General features: G+C 45.2%; 1 protein-coding gene across 2 annotated transcripts in view; it reads left to right on the top strand.

Moving 5' to 3' along the window:
- SESTD1 (SEC14 and spectrin domain containing 1) overlaps positions 1-25,971 on the top strand; it is a 420,103-nt gene that overhangs the window by 270,414 nt on the left and 123,718 nt on the right. For both annotated transcript variants that reach the window (XM_086956209.1, XM_086956208.1), the window contains exons 12-13: positions 1,461-1,575; positions 4,471-4,630. In XM_086956209.1, the coding sequence (XP_086812335.1) occupies positions 1,461-1,575; positions 4,471-4,630 (275 nt within the window). The remainder of the gene's footprint in view (positions 1-1,460; positions 1,576-4,470; positions 4,631-25,971) is intronic.

The raw sequence follows: 25,971 nt of genomic DNA, 5'->3' as shown, positions 1-25,971 counted from the left end.
GAAATAGATTGTCAATGTAAGACAAGACCATCTCAACCCACTTTGGCTCAGCTTTGATTCTCTATATTGCCACCTGGTGAACCACCTGTGCCTTACGTGAATCTTGACCTCTGCCTGGAGGAGCTTGAAGACATCCTTCTGCAAGTTGAGGCAGATCTTGTACTGTGGTTGGGAGTCCATCACCCTCATATCACTGTCTGGCAATGTCTCCAAGAGACAATGTTGACTGGCTTGTCCACCCCTGTGGGTATGAGAGCTGTCTGTAAGTGTAAGGCTCCAAGTCTGCCTGCCAAGCTGCCTCAGTTGAGTATGAATCCTATGCGATCGCTATCCATTGTAGTTGACAACACTCAAAACAATACAGACAAGTAAGAAAGCCCCATAAGCAAGACGACCCATACAGCAAAACAAATCTGACACTTTACTGGCTGTTGTGCAGCGAAGAACGAGGAAGTACTTGGGTTTTTCCTCTGAATTGGGTTTGTGGTCGAGAATATTTAATCTGTGCAAATGTTATTATGTGTAATGAGGTTTCATGGGAAATGTAGTATATGATGCTGGAGATTTTTACGACTGCTGTGCAGTGAGTAGAGGAAAGACAAATGCGTAATCTGATCCTCTAGGTCCTGCCATAGAATTCCCCCAGCCTCATGAGTTTGTGTAAAAAATACCCATTCTGACTTCTGCCAAGGTTTGAGCCTTTTGCCTTTCAGTAATGTTATGTTTATGAATTGTTCTGACGTAGCACGCATTAAAAATGAGAACTGTGCTTTGAACTTCAGCCTGGAAATATGCAGTAATTGTAACAAAGTTTGCCTCAAGAAATTGTGAATTTCGAAGCAAAGAGAGCTGTGTGTTACCATCATATGTCATTATTCATTCATAATACTTCTCTCAAGACCAACTCTAAGAAATTACTTTATTCAGTATGTGATATGCCTGCAGAATTAGCTATTGAACGAAATCCATGTGGATAAGTGGCATTGCTTACATTTAGCAGAGATTTCCTGCGAAACAGCTTGTGTACCTTTCACTAAACTAGGGTAAACATTTGGAGAAATTGCCTTAGTCACTTTTCTTTTGGTCTGCCATAAGTGTGCACAAACTGCACAACTGACGAAGAAGTTAAAAGTCCATTGTGGGCCACAGCGAGGGTTACTCCACTGACATGTGGAGCACTACTTAGCAAATGGTTCCAGAGGTAGCCCAATCACCCAGCATGGCAGATGCCATTGGTGGCATTGCCAAATTAGTATTACATTTGACATTCTGTATTTCAGCTATCATTTTCATGGTAGCTGCAAGATCCAACCGCAGAATGTTCAGATTGAAAACATGTAAGATTGCACACACTTAATATGTTAATGGGGCATTCATATACTGATTGCTGTATATTGCATTGTAGATATATTAATCTCCAGAATGTGAGGGTCTATCAAAACGTAATCCTTTTTTTCTAGATGTCCCAGCAATTGGATGGTTTGCTTGGAATGCTGTGTGTAGATGTAGCTCCAACGGATGGGTCGGCAATACAGCAAACTTTAAAACTGCTTGAAGAAAAGTTGAAAAGTGTTGGTAAGCAAACACTACCATCTTTTTGTTCAATGCTTAAGTTCATAGTGAAAATGTACATCCTGAATGTGTTTTCATAGTTTGTAAAAAAAGAATGTTGTGTTTGTTAAAAAATATTAGGAAAATGTGAGGTGGGCAGGGTTTATGTTTCTGGGGCTGTTTTGTTCTGTTTATATTTATTTAGAACGTTCATTTGGGTTCATGTTCATTAGTATTTTTATTAGTAATTTATTAATGAGAAAATATGTACTTTTTTCCTTCACTTTCCTTTCTTCTTTCATATGTCTGAAATGTTTTTCATGCAGTGTACTTGTTTGTTTATAAGTACAGGTATTACAACAAATGCAACTGACAACAGAGGGTGAAAGCTAGTGGTGGGTACACCACTGAAAGCTCAGGCCAGATGTCTGGCTCGGCTCGAGGTCCTTTTGGAACTCGAGCCCAAAACAAGCAGGGTTTTTACAGAAGGCGATGTTTCTGAATGACAACAGCTGTGGACTATGTGTCTCGGTGAGCAAGGTTCTAATTCCAGTATATGCTCTGCATCCTTTAAAATCCAGCCAATCTCCCTGTTCTGATTTTTTGGTTTTTATGATATAGCTAGTCTGTGTCTGCTGTGATGGGCAGGTTTGTTGCTAGCGCTTTTACACTGCCAAAAAGAAAATGTGGGTTATGGCTTATGGCTCTAATTTTATCGTCCAAGAATTAAGGACAAAGCATTAGCATTTGAGATATCCTCCTATTGGTTGAGTGTTGAAACTATTCAGAATGATAGCATGCTGCAGGTTGTTGGTGACCAATGCATGTTTACAAATGTATCCACCTCAGGAATCTTTAATGAGTCAGTGGGCACATGTTCCTAGGAATACCTCGTTTTGCTGATACTCGGATTACAGCACATATTTCAGTGGAGGAACAAAAAATACAAACTGTTACTCACCTGAATTTTAGTAAACCCATACCAAAAAGGACTTTTGTCATGGCTTAGCAAAAATGATCGTGATGGAAAGTGGATACCATAGGAGTCACTTAAGTTTATTATTCTGTTGCAACTAACTGCAGTGGAAGTAGTGCTCAAAACTTTTCAGATGATGCGATTGAACAAAATATTACTGGTTCGCACCTACAACATGATGACCATGTACTACAGAGGCAAGGAGGCACTCATTCTCTTCTGTTGTTTAGAAAGACTCCACAGACTCGACACTAGCACAACCATTACAGTCACCTCTTGGAGTAAACCCTGTCGGGAGAATGATAACTTCAGATATCTTAAGCATATTCAGGGAATACGCAAATTGGGGATCCAAACAAGTGTCCTTCTTCACTTCTTTCACATGTGGGGAACATTACCTATAGACGTGCTCACTGTAGAAAAAAAGGAAATATGCCAAACACACCTCCAGATACCAGCACCCACACACTCAAGAATTGTCAGGCTCTCGCTTAGTGGACCCATTTAATACCCTTGCTGTTCCTGACTCCCTATCCAGATATATCGGTGTATCAACTCACTCTGTATGAGCCAGCGAATAGCAAATAAAGGGGTATGACCGAAAATATCAAGGATGTAAGGGCCAACTGTAAAGTAATTAGTAATACTCCGACTGAATTTGAAGTATTTTTAAAAGTGAGAACCGTTGAATGAAAGTTGGAATGACCCTTACCACTCATCAGTGGAAGTTGCTGTCAAGAATACCCGATAGATCAGGATACCAGCCGGGCCTCAGGTGGCCGTGATTACCAGCCAGACAGGAGCTGAGAAGGCTGATGGCAAGAAGGATAACTGAAGCTGTCTGGAACACACAAAGCAGACCCGACCAGGGAAGCAGAGAAGAGCACTAAGTGTTCAGAAACTGGAAACAGAAAAAGCAGGAAAAGTGGGGAGCTGCAAAGATTGTGTGAAAAGTACAACATTGCAGGTAGCCAGAACAAAACCAATATGCTGCCAGGCATCTACTCAATGTTGATATAGTAGACCCATGCATTCACCCGTTGTATGATTTTGTCTTATTTATGAGCTCTGCTGTTCCCACCGAGGAAGTGCACAAGTAACCTGGAAATGACTCTGTGTCTGTAAAATGTTTGTAGTGCGTTCTAGTGTCTGTCAATTTTCAATGCCCCATTCTCTACAGTTGTCAAGCCGTTCCAGTCCTACCTTTAACCAATACCTATGTCTTATTTGAATCCTTGCAGGAATCATCGGTAGCTAAACTAGTCAGGGGTATTGGCTTACTCTTTTACTGCTCTACCTCTGTTACCATATGTCATTCACAGGATGGGAGAGGCATCCATGGCAATGTTTATAAATGCACCAATTTGAGCATAACAGCGTTGGTACTCCTGCTTATTGGAAATATTAAAACCTCTGCCACCAGTTATCATTCCTACTTGACTTGCTTAGAGGCAAACTATTATTTTCCAATCCTCAATCTTTTAATATATTGATTCTAGAGTTTGGTTATTCATAACTGCCTATGGGAGTGGTTGTTAACCTGTGGTCTGCAGACCCCTATTCAGGGGTCTTTGAAGAAGTACAGCTGACGGAATCTGGCATGAATGAGTGCTGCCCTGAGTTGAAGCAGCACTGGTATACGTGACAAAACAGAGCATGCATTAGGACAAGAAAAGATACACCGATATGCTAGTCTAGCATGTCTAATGTGTGCCTGTTTTACTATAAATTATGTCTACTCTTTTATCAGGTGAGGTGTTTTACTCTAAAATAAAAATACATTCTTAAAAGGTTTTCGAGAAACTAGTTGCATGTCTTATGTATAGTATTTGCAGTTAGAAAAATAGCATCACAAATGAGCTCAATTAATTGTTTTGATTTTATAATCAGAAGTAATTGTTATATCTGAACCAAGAAAAACTCCACATGCTTTTTGTTGTTAGACTCTGGCTTGCAAGGATTGCGTGAAAAAGGTCAAGTCCTCCTCGATCAAATCACTGGTCAGGCAGCCTGGGCCTATGGAAAAGATGTATCTGTTGAAAATAAAGAAAACGTTGATCACATTCAAGGAGTGATGGAGGATATGCAACTTCGAAAACAACGGTACAGTACTTACCTTTGCTTCACTGATTCATTTTCTGTTAAAATAAGGTCTAATAAATATATATGTATTTTAATAGCATTTAGCACACAAAACATAAATTTCTGATTATATCATGTTCTTCAACATGGTCTCTTTCATAGGCTCACACGCTTGAAATTTCCCAGTCATCAAGCTGGTAAATTCCGCCCTATTTTGAGTTAACAACCATTGGGGAGATACCCATACACTCCAAAACAACTGCATTTTAGTGTTGGAGTCACCTCACTCCAAAGCAGTAAGTCTTTAGCCAGTGAGATGAATGTAACTGGTCACTAGAGGCTACAGTAGTTCAGATTGTTTACTCCTGTGTCCCCAGAATTTCATTTTAGTTTTTTTGTTATTGAAGAGGTTGTTGATGATATTTTTGAGGAGGAAGAAAAGCTATATGTCGCCTCTGTGGTTGGGTGTATCTCATTAAGCTCTCTGATTACTGGCACAGGTCATCATTTAGCGTGAACTGGTTTTGCCAGTTTTGAAAATAGATTCTCCATCATATTTTGAAATGAAGAAATCCACTGGAAGCTGTATTGTTGGCAGTTTCTTGGGATCATGTCTATCCCTAGGTTTGTATCACTGGTATTCATGGTTCATCACCCTACCAGCAGGTGTTCTAGGCACGTCCAGGCTTCTCTTCGGACATGCCCTTTGATGGAGCCAGCCTGTTTGGTGAGAAGGTGGATTCCATGCTGCAGCCCTTCAAAGATAGGAGAGCTACTGCTTGTTTTATTTGACAACTCTCCTGTTCCATCCACAGTATCAGAAATTCTGGTCATATGAGAGGCCTTGTCTAATGCCAGACACAACTCGCTCAGGCTGTCCAACAGCTAGCTCAGTCCTTTTTCTGGCTTCAAGGGTAGGGGAACTGAGCAGGAGCAAGCCCATCATCAAGTGCAACAGTCCTCCTCCTCCTCCTTCTCTTCACCTTCTGACCGCAATGCAAAGCCTCTCTAATTCTACCTCCAGCTGACATATGAGACAGATAGAATGCAAAAGTCAATATTGCCTTTTCTGCTAGAGTACATGTGGGAAGTTAGTTCTTTATCTAGTGGACCAAAACGAGGTCCACTGTGTGAAGATTCCAGACAACCCATATTGGTTTACAGAGGCAAAAATAATAACACTAAATTCGCTCTTTTGTGGTAGTGTGGGCGAGCAGTTTAGGCTTATCCTTGAACGTAATCCTAACAAATAGTCCACAATGTCTTGTTTAGGCTCTTTGAAAAGTATCGCCCAGCCTTTCTTAGCTAGGCACAGTGGTCCCCTTACAGGATGTCCAACCAGAAGCTCAAAGAGACTGAACCCTACTCCCTTCTAAGGTACTTTTCTGGAATCTAAAAAGCAGGCATGGCAAAAGGACTTTCCATCTCCTTATGAATTTTGCAGGGAGTCCCAAAGTGAACCACAACCACTGGAAGTGAAATTAAGGGGTCATTTGTGTGGTTACCTGTTTTGCCACTGGCTTGGCAGGTACAATAGGAGTTACAAAACTCCTTCACCTTCTGGAACATGTTTGGCCAGTAGAGGTAGCTGACTAGCCTACTCCAAGTCTTGCTCTGGCAAGGATACCTAGCTAGGGGAATGTAATGGGCCAATGAGAGTAATTACTCTCTGTACTACTGAGGCACTACCACTCTACTAGTGGCACCAGGTTTTAGGTCTCGCTTTTCCTGTGCAGAAGCCTGCTTTAGCAGGCTTTCAAGAGTAGGACAGGTTGTCTGTCCTTGGCACAGTGGAGAAGTGTGGCTCACTGGTTAGAGCAGGCAGACCCTGAAGCAGAGGTCAGACCCGGGACCAGGGTTCAATTCCCGACGCGGCAGGGTCTTCAGCTCAAATGTCCATGGACTCGATAATTCTCGCTTCGGTGCCTGACCTAATCATGGGTTCACACTCTGCAACTCTGGGCATTAAGCTTGCTTAATCTCCACAACGCCCCCCACCCCCCGCGGCGGGATGCCTGGCTTTCACCTTGGGGATGCCCTGTAGGGGCTATCTCACAGGGAAAAGCCAGGACGGGTTCTCAAGGCAAGCGCGGAGATACCCCATCGGGGGTCGATTCAGGCGCTATATAAGAAACATAATAATAATAATAATAATAATAACAGTTCTTCCCTAGAGGGTCCCTCCTGGACCTGGGAGCCCTGCCTGGTACCTCCCATAGACCTGGGGCTCACTTCCCTTTTGGGGCTGGCAGGTCTTCTCCCTGAGGAGAGAGGACCTGAGCTTGCGGCTGTTTAGAAGCTCACTTCACAGACTTCTTACCTTTTCTTTTGGAAGGATGAGACACTCTTTTCTTTGGTCACCCCTGTGTGAGACTACTTGGACACCCTAGTCTTGGCTAGCCTCCTTCCGCAATTCTCGGGGAGAGTCTGAACCTAGGTCTATCAAGTACTAATGCAATTTTTCGGATCACAGTTGCTTAACATATGCTCTTTCATATTAAGATTTTAAAGCCCATCATAATCTTGCACCTTGTTACCTTTTAACCAGCCACCTAGTGTTTTGACGGAGAAGTCAACAAAATCTACCCAGGTTTGACTTGAGGTTTTATGAATCTTCCTGAACCTAATTCTGTACTTCTCAGTGTTGAGTCTAAAGCACTCAATCAAGGTATCTTTCATGAGCTCTAAGGACTATGCATCTGCCTCATTCAGTGTCAGGAGTCTATCCCTGAACTTTCCTGAAAATAGCTCCCGAAGTAGGGAGCTTGACATCTTCTTGGTTATCTTACAAGCCCTTTTAAAGGCTGTAAACCTCTTGGTGATAGCATCGTCCTCTACATATTTGGGTGCAATCCCTTTGGGGATCTTAGGGTCAGGAGTTTCATCTTTCTCCTTATTCAAAATGTTGCTGCCACCAGTGATGGGTGCTAGGCCCACCTAAGTGTTCTCTTTTTCTATGACGAAAATTGTAGCTTATAAAGCTATTCTAGCTAGTTTCTGACATTCAGGACCCTCTTCCTCAACTTCATCCGGGGTACAACCAGAAGTATTACTAGTTGAGGTGCTACCAGTAGTGGAATTTGAGAACTCAACATCCTCACCGACATCTCCCTCCTCAGTATCATAAGGGCTTTATTCCATTGCCATCACTGTATCATGCTCAGCAAGCAGCTTCTGTAAATGAGCCTCGTTAGGTGTAGACCCTATGGCAAGTTTCCATGCTTTGTAGAGGTCCTTAAGATGGGCCAACTTAAGTTTCTTATAAGGACCCAGATTGAACAACTGGGTATTATCCTCTGTCTCAGACACGGTATTAGATTAGGTAGGACCTTTTTAGAAAGTTAGAAAAAATCTAGCAGACTATACTTTTTAAAGACTTAACTGTCTATGATGCTTTAAAAAATCTAATACAAATGAACTAGGGGACTTGACCAAGGCCTTAACAGTTAAAGTGTGGAAATTTGGAAAAATTGGCAAAAATTCTCAAAAATATATTTGACTAAAATATTTTGTGGATTTATTTTGCAGAGTCACCTATTGACCTTGGTGGTATCAGCAAATGCAAAGTCGTGCATCCCACCACTGAACCACAAATGTAAGAAGCAGGCTCTTTACTATGGTGGACAAAAGCGATGTGCACTGTGTAAAGAGTCCAGGCAACCCTTATTAGTTTGAAGAGGCAAAAATTAAACAGTAAATGGTCTCTCTTGCTGTAGTGTGGGCGAGCAGTCAATAAACGAGAGACACAGTCAAGAATAAATCCGAGATCAATTTAGAAAAATAACTTGTATTTTTATAAACATTTTGATAACAAGAAATTCTTCATCAAGTAAGTACTTCTTAAAATATGAATTTTTACAGGTAAGTAAATAGGTCACTTAAATGTGTCTTTATGTAGCAATGCTTCCCTATGGGAGAAAAGGCATATGTTCCATACAGTTATTTACGATTGGTTTCCTGGGGTCTCCATTGGGACTTAGGTTCGTAGGAGGCCAAGGTCCAAAGTGCCACCAGCAGTTACCTGCCCTGAGGCATCCTGGTGCAGAGGTGCTGGTTGGGTTGGTAGCTGTGCGCACTACGCCGGTGCAAAAGGGCGGAGGGCACTGAGAAACAGGCTGCAGAGGGGGATTTGGGAACAAGTCTGGGCACTCCCAGCTGGGGGGCCGGTCACGAGTCCTGGGGTCAAGGGGGCACAGCTAGTTTGTACGTACATGGGTTGGGGCACCTGGATGCAGAGCGGAAAGGTTGGCTGGGCTCTGTGTGTCCTACGGCCTTGCAGTTGTCGGTCTTCGCCAGTTGAGGATGTAAAATCAGGACAGCTGGGTCACTCTGGAAGTGGGTCTCTTCGCTTACGACGTCCCTTGACGTCTGCTTGGTCTTGGTAAGTGGGAATCTGTATTGGACTCTCATGGGCTCTGTTTGCTGCAAGGGGTCCAGTACCTCGGGTATTTTTTTTTTTTGTATGTTCTTATATAGCGCTCGATCACCTGGGGAGGTATCTCGGCGCTTGCCTTGGGAACCCGTCCTGGCTTTTCCCTGTGAGATAGCCCCTACAGGGCATCCCCAAGGTGAAACCAGGCATCCCACCGCGGGGGGCCGTTGTGGAGATTAAGCAAGCTTAATGCCCAGATTTGCAGAGTGTGAGCCCATGATTAGGTCAGGCACCGAAGCGAGAATTATCGAGTCTGTGGACATTTGAGCTCAAGACCCTGCCACGTCGGGAATTGAACCCTGGTCCCGGGTCTGACCTCTGCTTCAGGGTCTGCCTGCTCTAACCAGTGAGCCACACTTCTCCACCTCTGCGACTGCAGTTGGTCCTCGTTACCTCTCACTTGGTGGGGGAACAGAACTCACCTTCAGGAGCACAGGTTCTTCTTCCTGTGAGGCTGCTGCGTCTGACTAGCTTGGGAGTTGCAAGTCGGTAAACTGGAATTAGCATTTTCGGTACCTGCAGGGGAGTAGCTCCCCTGCTCACAGGAAGATTACTGGCAATTTGCAAAGGGCTGGCAGTCTTCCGGAGTTCTTGGAAGCTAATCAGCTGCAGGACGACTCACTGGTCGCGATTGTCAAGACTGGTGCAGGCTGGCAGGTTTTGATGCCAAACGTTTGCAGCACTCTTCAGTTGTCGCTTTGCTTACGGTTTTTCTGGGTCCTCTTCTTGATCTGTCAAATCGAAGTTCCTGGCTTCAGGGGTGCCACCTATATACTCAATTTAAGGGCATTAAGGGGACTGACCGGTAGTAGCCAATGTGCTACTTACCTTTAAGGTGTCTACACCATCTATCTGACCACTTCCTGTGGGAAGTGGACATAACCCTGAGCCAGAGTGCCTAATTCTGCCAAAAAAATATGGTGGAATTCTAAAAATCATGTTCACGTCAGGTAGCCCAGCTTAGGGGTGGTACTAGCCTGAGAGTTGAACAGCCTCCTGACTAGCTAATTTTTCCACCTGTCCTGGTGTCAAATGGGCCAGAGGCAGGGGGTGGCATTTCCCCTGTTTGGGGAAACCTTGTGTCGCAAATGAAATGTGGCAGAGTCCTTTGAAGCCTCCTGCCTTGATATGCTGATGACTTAGCCGTTCTGCTTGGAGGAGGTGACAACACCTCTGGTCTGAGTAAGCATTGTTTCTGCCCTCAGAGAGCACAGGCTCTCACCTGCAGGGTGTCGGTAACCTGTCTGTGGTGGCAGGCTGGTCTATGCCTGTCAGCCAGCACACTAGTAGTCTGTAGGTTTTCAAGGGGCACCTCTAAGGTGCCCTCTAAGTAAATGTTTTAATAAATCCATCACTGGAATCAGTGTGGGTTTATTAAAACGAGATGTTTGATCCCAAACATCTCTAGGTTCAGTGAAGCCATCATGTAGCTGAGTAACTCGTAATTTCCAGTGTTGCGCACATGTATCTAAAATGGCTTCCCTGTTAACTTGCAATATCTAAGAATCGACTTAGACATCACAGTGGCATGCACAAGGTGTGCCATGTTGTGTCTTCACTTTTCTCTGCACCATGGTATACAGCCTCCAATTGCAGTTTGTATGTTGGTACTGAGGGGTCCCTTAGGGTGGGACAATACATGCTGCAGCCCTTAGGAATCCTCTTTAGCTTCCTTGCTGTAGTTACCAGGGGTACCATTTACTAGAGACTTACAGGGGGTGCTATGAAATTGCCAATTGGCGGAAATATTGTACATTTTAGGGGAATAGATCTGGCACTGGGGACCTGGGGATAGCAGGAACCCAGTGCACTTTTGTCAAAATTGCATCAGATACCAGGCACATAGTTGGAGTGACCATGTCGAAAAGGGGCACTTTCATACAGTTTGATTACTCTCGCTTTCTTGGCAACTCCTCCCCACACACCCATGGTTTGTGCTCAAATATCTTGAGATCATTGGAATATTCTTTCCATGGAGGTTCAGATGTTGCTCTCCAAGGGCATGATCAAGGTGGTGCCAAGGTAGAGTGTGGGATAGAATTCCTGATAGCTTCCTGTCCCCTGAGGAAGTCTGGGGACTGAGGCTGAGCTGAGAGCCCAGACTTATGAACACCTTCCTCAAGAAGGATAATTCATACTGTCACTGGCTCAGGTTTGGGTGGTCTTATACGCTGAGGACATGATGGTGTTCTTGGACTTGCAGGATGTGTAGTACCATGCACATATCCTGAAGCCACACATGCAGTACCTATGCTTTGTGGTGGTGCCAAACCATTTTCAGTTCACAGTCCTTCTCTTTGGCCTGACCTCAGCCCCTAGGGTATTCATGAAGATCATATCGCTGATTGCAGCCCATCTTCTCACAGTGGTACTGGCTTCTTGAAGGTAATCTCAACAACTATCCTCCGAACACCTGCGGGTGAAGTTTTCACTGCTGTCCATCTTGGGATTTTCACATGATAAGCTAAAATTCCAGCTTCGGCATTTGCAAGGATGGTGGCTTCGAAGGACTTTTTAGGTTTTGCCTCGCGAAAAAGATGCGCTCTGCGCATCTTTTTTGCGCAGGCAAAAACCTCTTGAGATCTATATGGGAGACAGGAACGGCCTCCGTCTTTCATTGGCTAGCTCCATAAATGGAGACTAGCCATTGGAAGACGGGCCTGTCCGTCAATGCCGGAGGAGACACGGGGGCGTTCCCGAGATTCTTTGGCTTTTGCCGACGTCACGCGACGTCAGGCGAAAGCCGGGAACGCCCCCGAATCTGTTCCGGCATTGCCGGCACCCGCCTTCCTGCTCCGGTGTCTCCCGCCGTCCGTGTCCTCTCCCGCCCCCCTCGATGAACAGCCGGCATTGCCGGCACCCGCCTTCCTGCTGTAAGGGTGAGCCGAGGTGCATTTAATAAAATTACTGTGATTGTTTCCAGCATGTATCCCTCGATATCTTATTCCTCTCCCGCCCCCCTCCCCCCGTCCCTCTCGATGAACAGCCGGCATTGCCGGCACCCACCTTCCTGTGCCCCGTTCCCGCCCCCCTACCGCTGCCTCGGTTTAGTTGGTGCTCTCCGCATTTCATCTGAAACCCTCAGCCATCTCACAGGAGGATAACTGTCGGGCTGAACAGCAGTTGCGTGAAGTATGATTGTTTCCAGCATGTATCCCTCGATATCTTATTTCTTGCAAGAAGCGCCGAAAAACATTTTTTTTCTGGAGCTCGTTGGTCCGTTCACAGCGGAAAGTGTATTGCCTTTTCTTCTCCCTAGAACATGCCGCCCACTAGTAAAAGAATGCACTCCATAAGTGACTGTTTGATATGTTACCTTAAAGCGCCACCATGTGGCGCTTTACTGCATATGACTATGACTCGTGTTATTAAGATGAACTTTTACTCGTTTAAAATGGTTTTTACTATACACGACTTTGTTGGGATAAAAAAAAGGTGAGGTGAGTCTCTAAAACGGGAGTGGCCAGCAGGGCTGGGGCAGAATCAGTGCGGAAAGCATCACTTACACTCCCCCTGGTTTCTGGGCGCTCGGCAGTCCGGGCCTTTGTTTCTTTTGTGTGGTTATTACTTTTGTTTATGTTTCATTGTCCTCGCTCACTGAAACGCCCATTTCAGCAGTTCCTTGCTGTTTGCAGATGGGTGGATGATTGTCAACGGCTCCGCATTTCACCCGGCCGGTCCCTTTAAGAGGAGGCGCGGTGCCTCCCTCCTCGGTTTGCCAATGGGATCTTTCTCGACTTCTGAAAGAGGCTGAGATAAGAGAGCTGAGGAGATTATCAGCCTTTGAGTGGAGGGAGGGGGACGGGTCATGTGAGCGCCCCCCCATCCAGAGGAACAGTCCGGACACACCCCCGGCAGCAGTCACACCACAGCGAGCTAGAGGGGTGTCCTGCATTCATTCCGGCCCAGGCAAGTGTCCCATAAGCAAAGCCCCCATCCTCTTCTCTGTAACCAAGTGTGCAAATTGGACAAATGGGGCCTTTTGAGGTCTAATTGAGCGTGAGAGAAGGAGCTGCCCAGTTAATGAGGTCTGAGAGAGCTGCCTTTTCATGCCTTCAAGAAGACCCCATACCGTCCCTATAAAATCACCAATCACGTGATATCGCAGAATCTGTCGTGACAGGAGCGCGGTATCAGGAATGTTAATTAGTGCGGCGATTGTTTCTCTCCATTGACTCCACACGGGGGCTGTCTTTGAAGGCACGGGGGCTTAGCAGGTAGTGCACACAGGGGCACCGCGTCGCCTCTGAGTGCGGATGCACGAACCAGGTGAACACACCCCGTGCAACAGCCGCGCGACTTATTACAAAGGAGGTACATTAATTGCAGGGTTATAGTTTTGGGGCCAGGCGGGAATCCGTTAGACAGCTCCTGTCCCTGCCTTGTTTACCCGTCTGTGCGGTGATAACGGTTCAACTACATTTGTGTCTACACTGGGAGCGAGGTAAGTCTGGTCTTGCAAACACTACAACACCTCATGTTTACTCGTGGTGTAGATAGGGATCATTAAAATACATCATATCTGCCCGTGGTGAGTAAAAGAAAACTTCACGTCCACATGGGATGAACACCTCTACAGCTCACGTCTACCCGTCGTGCTCTCTAGAGCACCGCACACATACCTGGGTGCACTCAGTGACACTTCATCTCTGCCCAGCCATTGGTCCTCTCAGTAGCAGTCACGCCAGCCCGTGGTGCACTCAGTAACAGTCTGCCACGGTGCACGCAAGAGCACCGCACAGCCACCCGTCGTGCACATAGTAACAGCTCACGTCTTTCAATGGTGCAAGCAGGAGCACCGCACATCCATCCACCCGTGGTGCACTCAGTAACAGTCTGCACTCAAGAGCACCGCACAGCCACCCGTCGTGCACATAGTAACAACTCACGTCTTTCAATGGTGCAAGCAGGAGCACCGCACATCCATCCACCCGTGGTGCACTCAGTAACAGTCTGCACTCAAGAGCACCGCACAGCCACCCGTCGTGCACATAGTAACAACTCACGTCTTTCAATGGTGCAAGCAGGAGCACCGCACATCCATCCACCCGTGGTGCACTCAGTAACAAGTCACATATACACGTGATTGCGCACGCACTCGGATCGGATCGTTTGAGGTGCATCATGTTGGAGTAGTGACAACTGATTGTGTTTTGCACAAACCAGCCTAGGATTACAGACACTCACTCATCTCACTTGATGTCATTTGTCCACACATAGCTCCCAGAAACCCCCTGGTTACAAAAATGACACTCCTGCTGTGGAAACATTAACTTTATGATCACATTTAAATGCGTTTTTATAGTGGAAAGACTCATACAAAGTGTTTGTGTACACAAACTACGTTGTGATTTTGAGGCCTTTACGAGTCGTTGGTAACAGTGGGCAGGCCAGAGAAGACTTGGGTAAGGGGCCTGGCTCTAGCAGCCAAAACGAGCTAAGCCATCACCCTCGCTCCATCTCGCTCTCTGCCTCGGCTTTCTCTTCCTTGCTCTTTCCATCCTTCGCTCTCTGTCAGTTTCTCCCTCCTCGGTCCGTTTCTCTCTCTTTTCACCCCTCCTTCGTTTTCTACCTCCTCGGTCTCTTCTTTTGTCTCTTTCTCTTCCTTGCTCTTTCCATCCTTCGCTCTCTGTCACTTTCTCTCTCCGCCCCCTCGTTATCTCCCTCCTCTCTGTCTCTCTTTTTGTCTTTCTCTTCCTTGCTCTTTCCATCCTTCGCTCTCTGTCACTTTCTCTCTCCTTAGTCTGCTACTCTCTCTTTTCGCCCCCCTCGTTATCTCCCTCCTCCTCTGTCTCTCTTTTTGTCTTTCTCTTCCTTGCTCTTTCCATCCTTCGCTCAGCCAGTTTCTCTCTCCTTAGTCTGCTACTCTCTCTTTTCGCCCCCCTCGTTATCTCCCTCCTCCTCTGTCTCTCTTTTTGTCTTTCTCTTCCTTGCTCTTTCCATCCTTCGCTCTGTCAGTTTCTCTCTCCTTAGTCTGCTACCCTCTCTTTTCGCCCCCTCGTTTTCTCCCCCTCGTTTTCTCCCTCCTCCTCTCTCTCTTTTTGTCTCTTTCTCTTCCGCACTCTCTCTCTCTCTTTGGCTCTAGAATGCTTCACTGAGGCTCCTTTGCTCTGCCTTTCGCCCTCTCTTCTTAGTTTCTCCACCCAGCAGTAGCACCTGCTTCTCGGTTCTGCTTGCTTTTGGCTCGAGACTGCCAGAGGACCTCGAGCCGAACCAGAACAGGGCATCTGGGTTGAACCTTCTAGCCCACCTCTAGTTTTTGCATGTTCACCCCACCCACCCATCTCCCCTCAACCCCTCTCCCCTCCCCCAATCACCTCCCCTGCTGCAGCCCCTCTCAGGTGACTGTTCTGCCACTAACCCAGTTTCATATTCGGTTACAAGGGGTCAATTCAATGCCATTTATTTATGTTAAAAAAAACCATAAATAAAAATAATGTCAAGAGCAATGCCAATCGCTCTAACTTTAACAAAGGCAAAACCATTGCATTGTAAATGCTTGTTGTCCTTGCAATGAGTCCATAACATTTATGGCTATGATTTTGATGTTTCTGGAGCAAGCTCTTGGCACATGTGACTCTGTGGTGTAACCTTTGCCTTCCTTCGTTCATGCACTGCGGTTGTCTTTGAGACAAAATTAGCATTTTGTTGGATTTGCAGATGCCCATCTGATGTATGACAGATTATTATTCGTACCTCAGCCTGAACTCTCATTGATGACCGATGTATCCTATCTTTTCTGGGGAGGCCATCTGAAGTTTCTAGGAGCTGTACTATCACATGCGTCTTTTGGTGTTGCTTGCCATCTGTCTGTCCCTTATGGCTTTTCTGCTTTACATCAAGGGTAGGTCAGTTCAAGTCCTGAAGGTCAACGTGACCGAAGCGGACTGTCCTTTATGGCTTTTCTGCTTTACATCAAGGGGCGGTCAGTTCAAGTCTCTATATAGTGTACCAAAATGAGGTGCACTGTACAAAGAGTCCTAGTATTCTTTATTAGTGTACAGAGGCTAGCTTTAACAATCCCAAGGTGCTCTATTTGTAGTAGTGTGGTCGAGCATCCGTCGGCATATCGGGGAGTGTTTTTTCCCCGGAGTTTTATATAGTGCAAACTTGACCAGAAGGTATCCGATATCAGAGCGCTTTACACGAGCACCAGTTGCGTAACATGAGGACACATTCATTTTTGTTAGGCACTGGGAGATCAAGTGATTTGCCCAGAAACACAGAATGTTGCACGTCCTTAGTGAGACTCTAACCCGATTCCCCAGATAAGAGGTCGACTGCCCTAGCCGTTAGGCCACATCCTCTTTTCTAGTGTTAGGCACTTGTTGCACACAGTCAATAAATGAGAGACACACTCAATAAGGAAATCCGACTCCAATTCATACAATTAATACATTTTTATATTGATTTAGACGCCAATTTCTTTTAGCTCAGGTAAGTACTATTCGAGTTAGCGATTTTCAGAAACCTAGAAAATACAGCTGTCAGATTTGAGGCATGAGCCTCAAATGCGGTAATGTTATTGTATGGGAGAAACATACACTGCAGGCTTACATGAGTGTTCTTCTGGATTTAAGGTAAGGAGGGGCCAAGGTCCAAAAAAGCACCAAGAGTTCAATTTTACCTAACCTGGTGTTTCCGGGTGCAGAGGTGCTTTTCGCAGTGGTAGCCTTGAACGCTACAAATTGTGTCAATGGGGAACAGTACCTGCAAAGAAAGGCTACAAGGTGACTCGTGGTGACCAGCCCAGCAGACCCCAAAGGAGAGCTCAGTACTTGAGGGTCTCAGGACCACAGAGACACTGTTGGTTTCAATGGACTCGGGCTGGGGAGGGGGGCTCGGGTGCATAGGTGTTTTGTCGGGTGGGCCGGTGAGTTTGAGACTCTTAAGCTCTCGGTGCACCTGCAGAAGAGGGGAAAGAAACACAGCAATACGACTTCTGGTGTTGGAATCCCTTGTCGTGCAGGTCAGTTTTAGTGGATGAGGTTTTCGGGCTGAACACAAGCAAGCCTTGGTGCTTGCAACAGGTTCCAGTACCCAGTATTGGTGCAGGGAGTCTCTGGGGTGAATCAGTGTCTCGAAAATTGGATGGATCGATGGGGCTGACCTCCTGGACACTTGGTGACCTTCTTCTGGGCTGCTGTTGCATAGGTAGACCCGGTGGTTAGCAGATCGGTGAGCAGGACTGTACTGTCAGTGCCTGTAGGCTGCAGGGAAGTGGCTCCTCCACTTCAATGGAGATGCTGGCTGGTTGGGTAAGTGCTGGCAGCCCTCAAAAGCTTTTGGAGGATGCACAGCTGCAGGACAAGTCTGGTCTTTGTAATTGTCAAGACAGGAGCAAGCAGGCAGGCTACTGGTGCCAAGTACACAAGCTAGTCAACAGTTCTTGCGTTCTTCTGCTCTTCTATGACCTTCTTTAGTCAGGCAAATCGGAGTTCCTGGAGTTAGGGGCCCCCTAAATACTGAATTTAGGGGTGTTAAGGGGTTGAAGGGTAGTAGCCAATGTGATACTTTCCCTGGTTCACTACACCCTGTGTGGAGTGGCCATAACCCTGTCCCAGAGTTCCTAATTGCACCAAAAACATGATGGTTGAATCCTTCTTTCATGGAACACCTCAGGTAGCCCGCCTTAGGGGTATGACTAGCCTGGTGGTGCAACATGCCTATTTCATAGCTAATTTCCCTCCGGTCCTGGTGCCTAATGGACCTGAGGGCAGCGTCCCAGTTTTGAGGAAGCCGGGGTCACCTACCAAAGGTGGCTGGGGCTTTGAAGCTCCTAGCCTTGATATGCTAAATCACTAGCCATCCTGCTAGACAAACTAGACAGCTCAGGGGCATATCTGCTCATGCAGATATAGTCTCACATAAAATATAATGCACACTGCCTTAGGGCTACAGGCCCTGCTGTAGGGGTGACTTACATATATTAGGTGCAGTGACTTCTGTGTGGATGTGGGTCCCTGAGGGGGTCATAAGATATGCTTGCAAGCACGTATTCATGCCCTAGTCACGTCTCATTTAGACTATGGCAATGCTCTTCTCCTAGCCCTAAGCAAAAAAGGTATCCACCAGCTGCAGTGCGTCCAAAACGCTGCTGTGCGTCTGGTGCTCAACCATCCACGCAGAGCATCAGGGAAAATGGCATTATTTGAACTTCATTGGCTCCCTATCAAGGAGCGAATTAAGTTTAAGGCTCTATGCTTTGCACATCGCATTGCCCAGGGAAAAGGCCCAGGGTATTTGCGAAACCTTCTAACTATTCATCGTCCCACCCGAAACCTAAGATCTGCCGGAGCGATGTTGTTCCAACTTCCTCGCGTTCGCAAGACCAGGATGGGAGGTGGTTCCTTTAGGTTTCTAGCCAGTAAACACTGGAACAAGCTTCCTCTTGATTTACGCATGGAGCCCTCTGAAACAAGATTCAGACAAAAACTGAAAACTCATCTTTTCCCACGTAAATAATAGTTTCTCGCAGTCTGGGATCCAGGCGAGCCCCGGACATTGACCTTTCGGGGAGTAGTAGCATCTCTCAGCGCGGGGACACACTGTTCTAAGTGTAACCATGCGCTTTAGAAGTGGTTCTATTATTATTTATTATTATTCAGCCCTTAGGGACCCTCTTTAGTACCCCTGCCCTAGGTACCTAGAGTACCATTTAATAGGGACATACAGGGGTGCTAAAGTCCTTAGTCAGTTGTAGCACAATTAGACTTTACCTTGTTTTAGGGAAGGAGCACTGGCACTGAGGTCTGGCTAGCAAGCCTCAGTGCAATGTGAGAGTCGATACTCTGCATTTATTAGCTAAAAATGGGGCAAAAATTGGAAGGTGACTGCAACAAAACCTGAGTTCTCTACAATAAAGCAGATACAAAATAAAGTTTATTGTCCTGCATGAAAAAGATAATCATTTCAACAATGGCTCCGTCGGGTATGGACACAATTGCTTTAAATCCTGTATTTATCTTTAACTCAAGTGTGAGCATAACAATTCTACTTATTATGCCACCTCTGTTAGACCATAACGTGCAAAAACCAAACACTGAAGAGGGTCAGTACGACATTTTAATCATTGAGTCATTTTTCATTCATGGTTTTTGTTTTTCTTATCGACTGACACCTTTGAATATGCACTAAAATTTACAAAAAACGGCGCAACAATTCAGTGAACAAAGTGACATAGTGTGAAATAAATGTGAAACAGTGACATCAGGTGATCTATATACACGTGCGTGAAGAAAGTCTTTAGAAAGGGAAGCAGGGATAGGAAAAGGCCAATTCTCATTTGGCTAACACTCAAGACCAACAAACTAAATTCAATAGACATATTATGTTGGGCATGGTTGACTGGTCCTTTGTGTAAGTTTGTCGACGTTTCGACCCTGGGACACCTTATTTTTGGGTCTCTAGCGGGTCTTCTTCAAGACGGGGGCAGGTAAGGGAGGTTGCGCCTGTTGGTTAAATTAAAATTAACGTTAAAAACTATCAGGTTTGGATTTATGCACAATATTTGAGTTTACCAAAGGACTGGTAGTGGGGACGAAAAATAATTTTTACCAGTTCTTCAAGAGTTAGACATCCTGATGTTCAATTCAATCAGACGGTCTTCTTATGTATTTGATGAATATCTGTGACCAAACACAGTTGTTAGGATCAATCTGAAAGAGGGGCTCTATTTCAACCCTCCTATCATGCAACACTCACCTATTTAATAAGGCATTAGTCCTTGTGTAATCCTATTCACTGGCAATTGTTAATAATTTTGATCCCTTTACGTTGGTTTCCAATATCTTGTAATTAACAGTACATATGTATCATTATTGTGTTCTATGCAGTTTCGATTATACCTAGCCACCTCATGCGTTTTTCACTCACCAATAATTGGCTCTAGTGAGGTCTCCGTTAGGCTGGTAGGGACCTCGATGTCTTGTAATCTCCTAAGTGGCTATCAATGTGTCATCTGGTGATTTAATAAATCTACAAACAAGTGAAACGAGGGGACAATTAGTGCCAACCCCGTTGGTTTGCAGAAGCGTAATTCTGATTAGAAGGGCCGGGTAGGTAACGTCATTTTCACTCACCATGATGAAGGAGTTAATCCTTTCAGAAAGGATTCCTGACGCGCGTCTGCTCTGCTAGGCGGCTTCTGTCTGTGAAGGCGAGCGCGACCCAGCGGTGAATTTTACTTCCGCATTTCGTCTCGAGGACGTCGCGGTCGCTAGGCAACCACACGTTGATGCGCACTGACATCACAGCGTGTGTGTGTTGCTAGGTGACGTGGTATTGCCCCTCTTTCAGTCATTGTTTGAATAACACTGAGATTATTCAACTTAAATAATTATATTTTGGCCGTATATCATTGCCCTTCTTTTTCTTATTGTTTACATTGATGTCTCTACTTAGAAGGAGCACGAGTGTTCCAATAACAAGTAAATGACACGTGTATCAAGGCAAAGTTAATAATCAGTGACCAGATGTATTGGTCTTTGGTGGGACATACATGGTATTGTACAAATCACTGGCAATGCATGTCTATGCTGTTGGTCAATACTCTTATTCTGCATACTGGATTGCACAAAGACGTATCCGTGCATATGAACAGAGAGAGGGGTAAGTAATTGTGAGAAAGGTGGCTGAGATAGCCAAGAGAAGTGTACAATTCTCTGTTATAAATCTCAATTATCATAAGGCAATCGTACAAATATACAGTTACATCATTTGGGAAAAACCAAACATGTCTACATTAGTATTTCATTAACATAAACACCTCATTCCCAACGAAAAACATCTATACATGTGAAATGTCAAAGATTGTTACATTAAGTCTGAGTCCAGATATCAGACAAGGCAACCGCCATTGTCTTTTGTAATTAGTACATTACCGTAACATTAGACAATACGTCTATATCAGACCCATGTTATATGGGCAGTGATACTTTATACACAGGTATAGGAACAAAACAGAAAAATGTTGTATAACTTCCCCAAATTCAATCAGAGCTGTCCCATTTGTCTAGCTGTCTCCTCTCTCTCGTTCAAGCCCTGTTGTACACTGTTCAAAGAGTGTATCCACCTGCATTCTTTGTAGTTCAATGTCCTAACTAAGGAGCCACCCCTCGGTCCTATATTCACCTTTTCTAAGACTCTCCATCTTATCTCTTCTGGTTTGTGTTTGTAGGTGTTATAATGCTCAACTAGCGGGGCCCCAATAGTGTTACATCTGAGTCTGCTCATGTGTTGTAGGATTCTTGTTTTGGCTCTTTGTGTTGTTTGCCCCACATATATTAGACCACATGGACAGCTGATGGTATAGATCACATGGGTACTATTGCAGTTGGTGAAATGTGTCAGTTTGTATGTTTTCGAATTATGCGTAAAGCTTGATCCTTCTTGGCAGAGATCACAAGCCTTGCAGTTACCACACTTATGATGACCAGTCACTGGGGGCAGACTCAACATGTTCCGTAGGTCCAATTGTTTTGGGGGGTCCAGGAATGCTTTAGTCACTACATCCTTGATATTCCGTCCTCGCTTGAATGCAAATAGTGGTGGTTCATTGATCTGTAGATCAGTTGCAACTAAATTCCAGTACTTTTTTATAGTTTTCTTGATGCATGAAAAAGAGCCACCGCTGACTCCTCTAGTGGAAACTACCAACTGCCCTTTCTCCCTCAGAAACGTCAGCCCCATTACATCAAAAGACGGCCCTGCAAAGAACATTCTGCACTAAGATACCACACTTAGTCATACCCACTTTTGTGAGTATGACAAAGCCTAATGCCTCCCACCAGCTCCACTGCACAAGGAATCAAAGCACATCGACACACTAGGAAAGCGCTTTCTACCCAGGTCTGGCTCTGAGGTCACTGAATTCTTTTTGCTTTTTTGGAACGGTATACACATGCCCTCTTGGACAGGCCTAGCAAGATCTTGTTCACTCTACCCAAGATGTTTCAGAACTTGTTTGACCAGACTGCTCACAGTGGAAAGAATGCAGCCAAGTACTATTTTACAGACTCGTTTAGACAGCGCGGACTGTTTTTTGGCATGCTATGGACACCGACGTGCAGTTCCAACACCATGCAAAGATGCCCACCAAGAATTTGTCTGGAGATGTGCAGCCATCCTGTTGTCTATGCTGTTGGATAGTTCTAGGCTCTTTGGAGAAAAAACTGCTTCATCCTTGGAGCATTTGAAAGATATCAGAGCTATGGCACACTCCCTAGGATTATTGCTTCTGGGCTGGTCTGCCAATTTCACCAATAGTACTAGAAATTCTGAGGCTACTCTCAAGGCCTTTCCTATTGCAGAGAGTTCCTTCTCAGCCTGTACATCAGCCTGTGAAGACCTTCTAGGGCTCCAGGAGATTAGGTGCTAGTAATGGCTATGGTGACCAGCATGGGTAGCTGTTCATTTCCTCCCTGTAGGCTACCTCGATTGGTGCCAAGCTGCTCTAAGTCTTCAGCTGGAGGTTATCTGTGGCCAGCAGGCAGCCGAGTTTGTCCAAATTAGTTACTGCCTCCCTTTTACTAATTACCCCAACTCACGTTGTTAGTGTTTTTGTCAAAGCGTGTTAGGATAATGGCACCTTCCTTTCCAACATTGTGCATGCCGAAGAGGTGATCGAGAAAGTCGCTGAGGCAGAGAAGGGCATGAAGGGCTACTCCTGTTACTTCTTTGTGCCCAAGAAAGACAGCAGGCTGAGACTGACCCTAGATCTGTCCCTGAACACCTTTCTTCAGGACAAGATGCTGAACCTGGCTGAGGTTTACCCACCCTCATGTAGATCCTCTGTATAAGATGGTGGCCTTAGATTCACTAGATGATTATTTTCAGGCACCCCATCTGCTCAGGAGCTCCGTATAGACCAAGAGAGGAGGTTTGTCATCGCTAGCTGCCACAAGGACGGGGATATGTTCTTATTAGTTGGGGTCTACAGACCCAACCACGAGGACCCACAGTTTTACAATACACTGAGTGCCCTCTTGCATCAGTGAGGAGACCTGCTGCAGGTATGGGGTGGCGATTTTAACTGTATATTAGATCCTACATCAGATCCTTCAAAGTGTCCTCTGTGTCGCCCTCTTCTGCCTCCAGGGCGATCACAGGCATGTCAGAACACTTAGGCCTGGTCGATATATGGAGACAGCGCATTCCAGAGAAAGCAGGTTTCACACTACTTGGCAGTGCATAAAACCCATACCCGTATTGATTTCTGGTTGGTATACAGATACTTTGTGTCACGAGTTTCTAAATGTGATCCGCTCCAGAGAACTCTTTCTGATCATTCGCCCGTGGTGTGGGCCATAGCTCTCCCGGCTCAGAAATCCACTGTATTCTCTTGTCGCTTCCCGCCATACTCTTTACTACTCCGCATTCAAGGTGAAACTAGTATAGGCATTTGAGGAATTTTTCCAGCACAGTATCAGTATTGTCTCTAGCTTTAGCACGGTTTGAAAAAATTTCAAAGATTATATTGGAGGCACCACAATCTAAAAGCATGCAGGCGTGCTCAAGTCCCTGAGATCTAGACTATAGAACACCAATGGACCGGTACTGCTCCACTGCTTGGGAGTGGGCATTGAAATATTAGATGAAAATGACCAGCCGGTATATGATTCGAACACATAGCCGACAGGTTCTGCAGATACTACTCTAAGGTCTACCGCTTCCCCTTGGCCCCTGACGTAGAGACTGTGGCGGACTACCTGGATCACAAACATATGACATGGCTTATGAAGTATTCCAGTAGACAGGAATGTTGATTGTAGATAATTTATTGATAAGAGACAGCTTAAACAACCACTATCAACAGATCTCCAACTTCAACTCCTCAACTCCCACATACAGAACGTTAAGGCATCAGTGTATCATAACAATTCTAACAGAACACTCTAAATAGGAATACTACACACCTTCCCCCTTTGAAAAAAAACAAACAAAAAATTTTTATAAAAAAAATAACAAAACACCTAACATGAAAAAAATAAAACAAATTCAATGAACTTAATCACGCAATTTTACAGGAATATGTTTAACACGAGAACTTTTCCTTAAAGTAACATCAGTAACGTCAGTAGATTGTACAACATCATTGTCATTGTTTTCATTATTAATTACACTAGGAGCAGCACCTTGTAGAATTGCAGGAATAGAAACATCAACATTAGCACTTTGATATTCACACCCAAGAGTGTCTAACATAGCCGAGTAAGTTTCGTTATTTTTCGTCATTTTTCTTATCTGAACTTTGTGATTTCCTTCCAGAAGTATTTAACATGGAATCATTATTATTTTTAAGTGAACCTAATTGTGAACTTACTTTTGAATTCAAAACTTTGCATAGAGAAATCCACCTAAAATTCCATATCTTACCACCCTCAACTCTTACCGCCTTGGAAAATATTTCTATAACCTTGCATGGATCAGACCATTTATTCCATTTATTACCAAAAGCTCTGCCAAACTTGAATCGCACAAAATCTCCCACTTTAATCTTCCCACTACGATTGCATAATGGCAAGTAATTACCCTTCATCTTCTCCTGATACTTTAAAACGTTGTCTATGACCTTAGAAGAATCCAATGAAGCCTCACAAGGAATTTTAACCTTCATCCACCAAGGTAGGAGTTTAGAACCTGGTTTCCTACCTCTCAACATCTCAAACAGAGATATACCCGTAACAGAATTTGGAGAAATACAATATGACAATAATGTCGCACGTGATGCTTTTTTCCAATCAAAATTACTTTTAACAGCCAATTGAATTGATTCTTTAACAACTCTATTAAAGCGTTCTGTTTGACCATTAGCCTGGGGATTATAATTTGACACTCTTTTATGCAGTATACCACACCTTCCAAGAGAGGACACAAATTCTTTGCTAATAAACTGCGGACCATTGTCCAACACGATCTCTGCAGGAATGCCTTCCCTACAAAAAACATCGTCCAAAAATTCAACCACTTGTGTCGACCCAATCTTGTCAACTATCTTTAACTCTGGCCATTTCGAGAAGTAATCAATCAATACCAATACAAAACAAGCACTGGCGTTGCCAATAGGTCTCGCAGTAGGAAAGTTTGAGCTATTGGTTGTGTAAATGACAAAGCCCTTTATGTATTCTAAATGATAACAACAGTGAAAGGCATTGTTATTTGCCATTGTAATAGTTCCACCTGTCGTACTGCACGATCAATTGGCAACGTGAGTGTTGTTCGTGTGTGAGTGGCGTTGTGTGTGTGAGTGGCGTTGCGTGTGTGAGTGGCGTTGCGTGTGTGGCGTTGCGTGTGTGGCGTTGCGTGTGTGAGTGGCGTTGCGTGTGTGAGTGGCATTGCGTGTGTGAGTGGCGTTGCGTGTGTGAGTGGCGTTGCGTGTGTGAGAGGTGTTGCCTGTGTGTGAGGCGTTGGCTGTGTGAGTGGCGTTGCCTGTGTGAGTGGCGTTGGCAGTGTGAGTGGCGTTGCATGTGTGAGTGGCGTTGCATGTGTGAGTGGCGTTGCATGTGTGAGTGGCGTTGCATGTGTGCGTAGTTGAGTGGCGTTGCGTAGTTGAGTGGTGTTGCGTTGTTTAGTGGCGTTGCATGTGTGAGTGGTGTTGCATGTGTGAGTGTCGTTGCGTAGTTGAGTGGCGTTGCATAGTTGAGTGGCGTTGCATAGTTGAGTGGCATTGCGTAGTTGAGTGGCGTTGCGTAGTGGAGTGTCTTTTAGTAGATGAGTGGCGTTGCGTAGATGAGGGTGAGGTGTTGAGGGTGAGTAAGGATGAGTGAGAGTGAGGGTGAGTGAGGTGTTGAGGGTGAGTGAAGAGTTGAGGGTGAGTGAGGTGTTGAGGGTGAGTGCGGGTGAGGAGTTGAGGTGGAGGCGTTGAGGGTGAGTGAGGGTGAGTGTGAGGTATTGTCATTGAGTGTGAGTGAGTGTGAGTGAGGGGGTGTGA

Source organism: Lissotriton vulgaris, chromosome 2_1 (assembly GCF_964263255.1).
Source record: "Lissotriton vulgaris chromosome 2_1, aLisVul1.2, whole genome shotgun sequence".
NCBI classification, from domain to species: Eukaryota; Metazoa; Chordata; class Amphibia; order Caudata; family Salamandridae; genus Lissotriton; species Lissotriton vulgaris.
The sequence above is the reverse complement of the archived record's forward strand: the minus strand, read 5'-3'. Positions and strand labels throughout refer to the sequence as shown.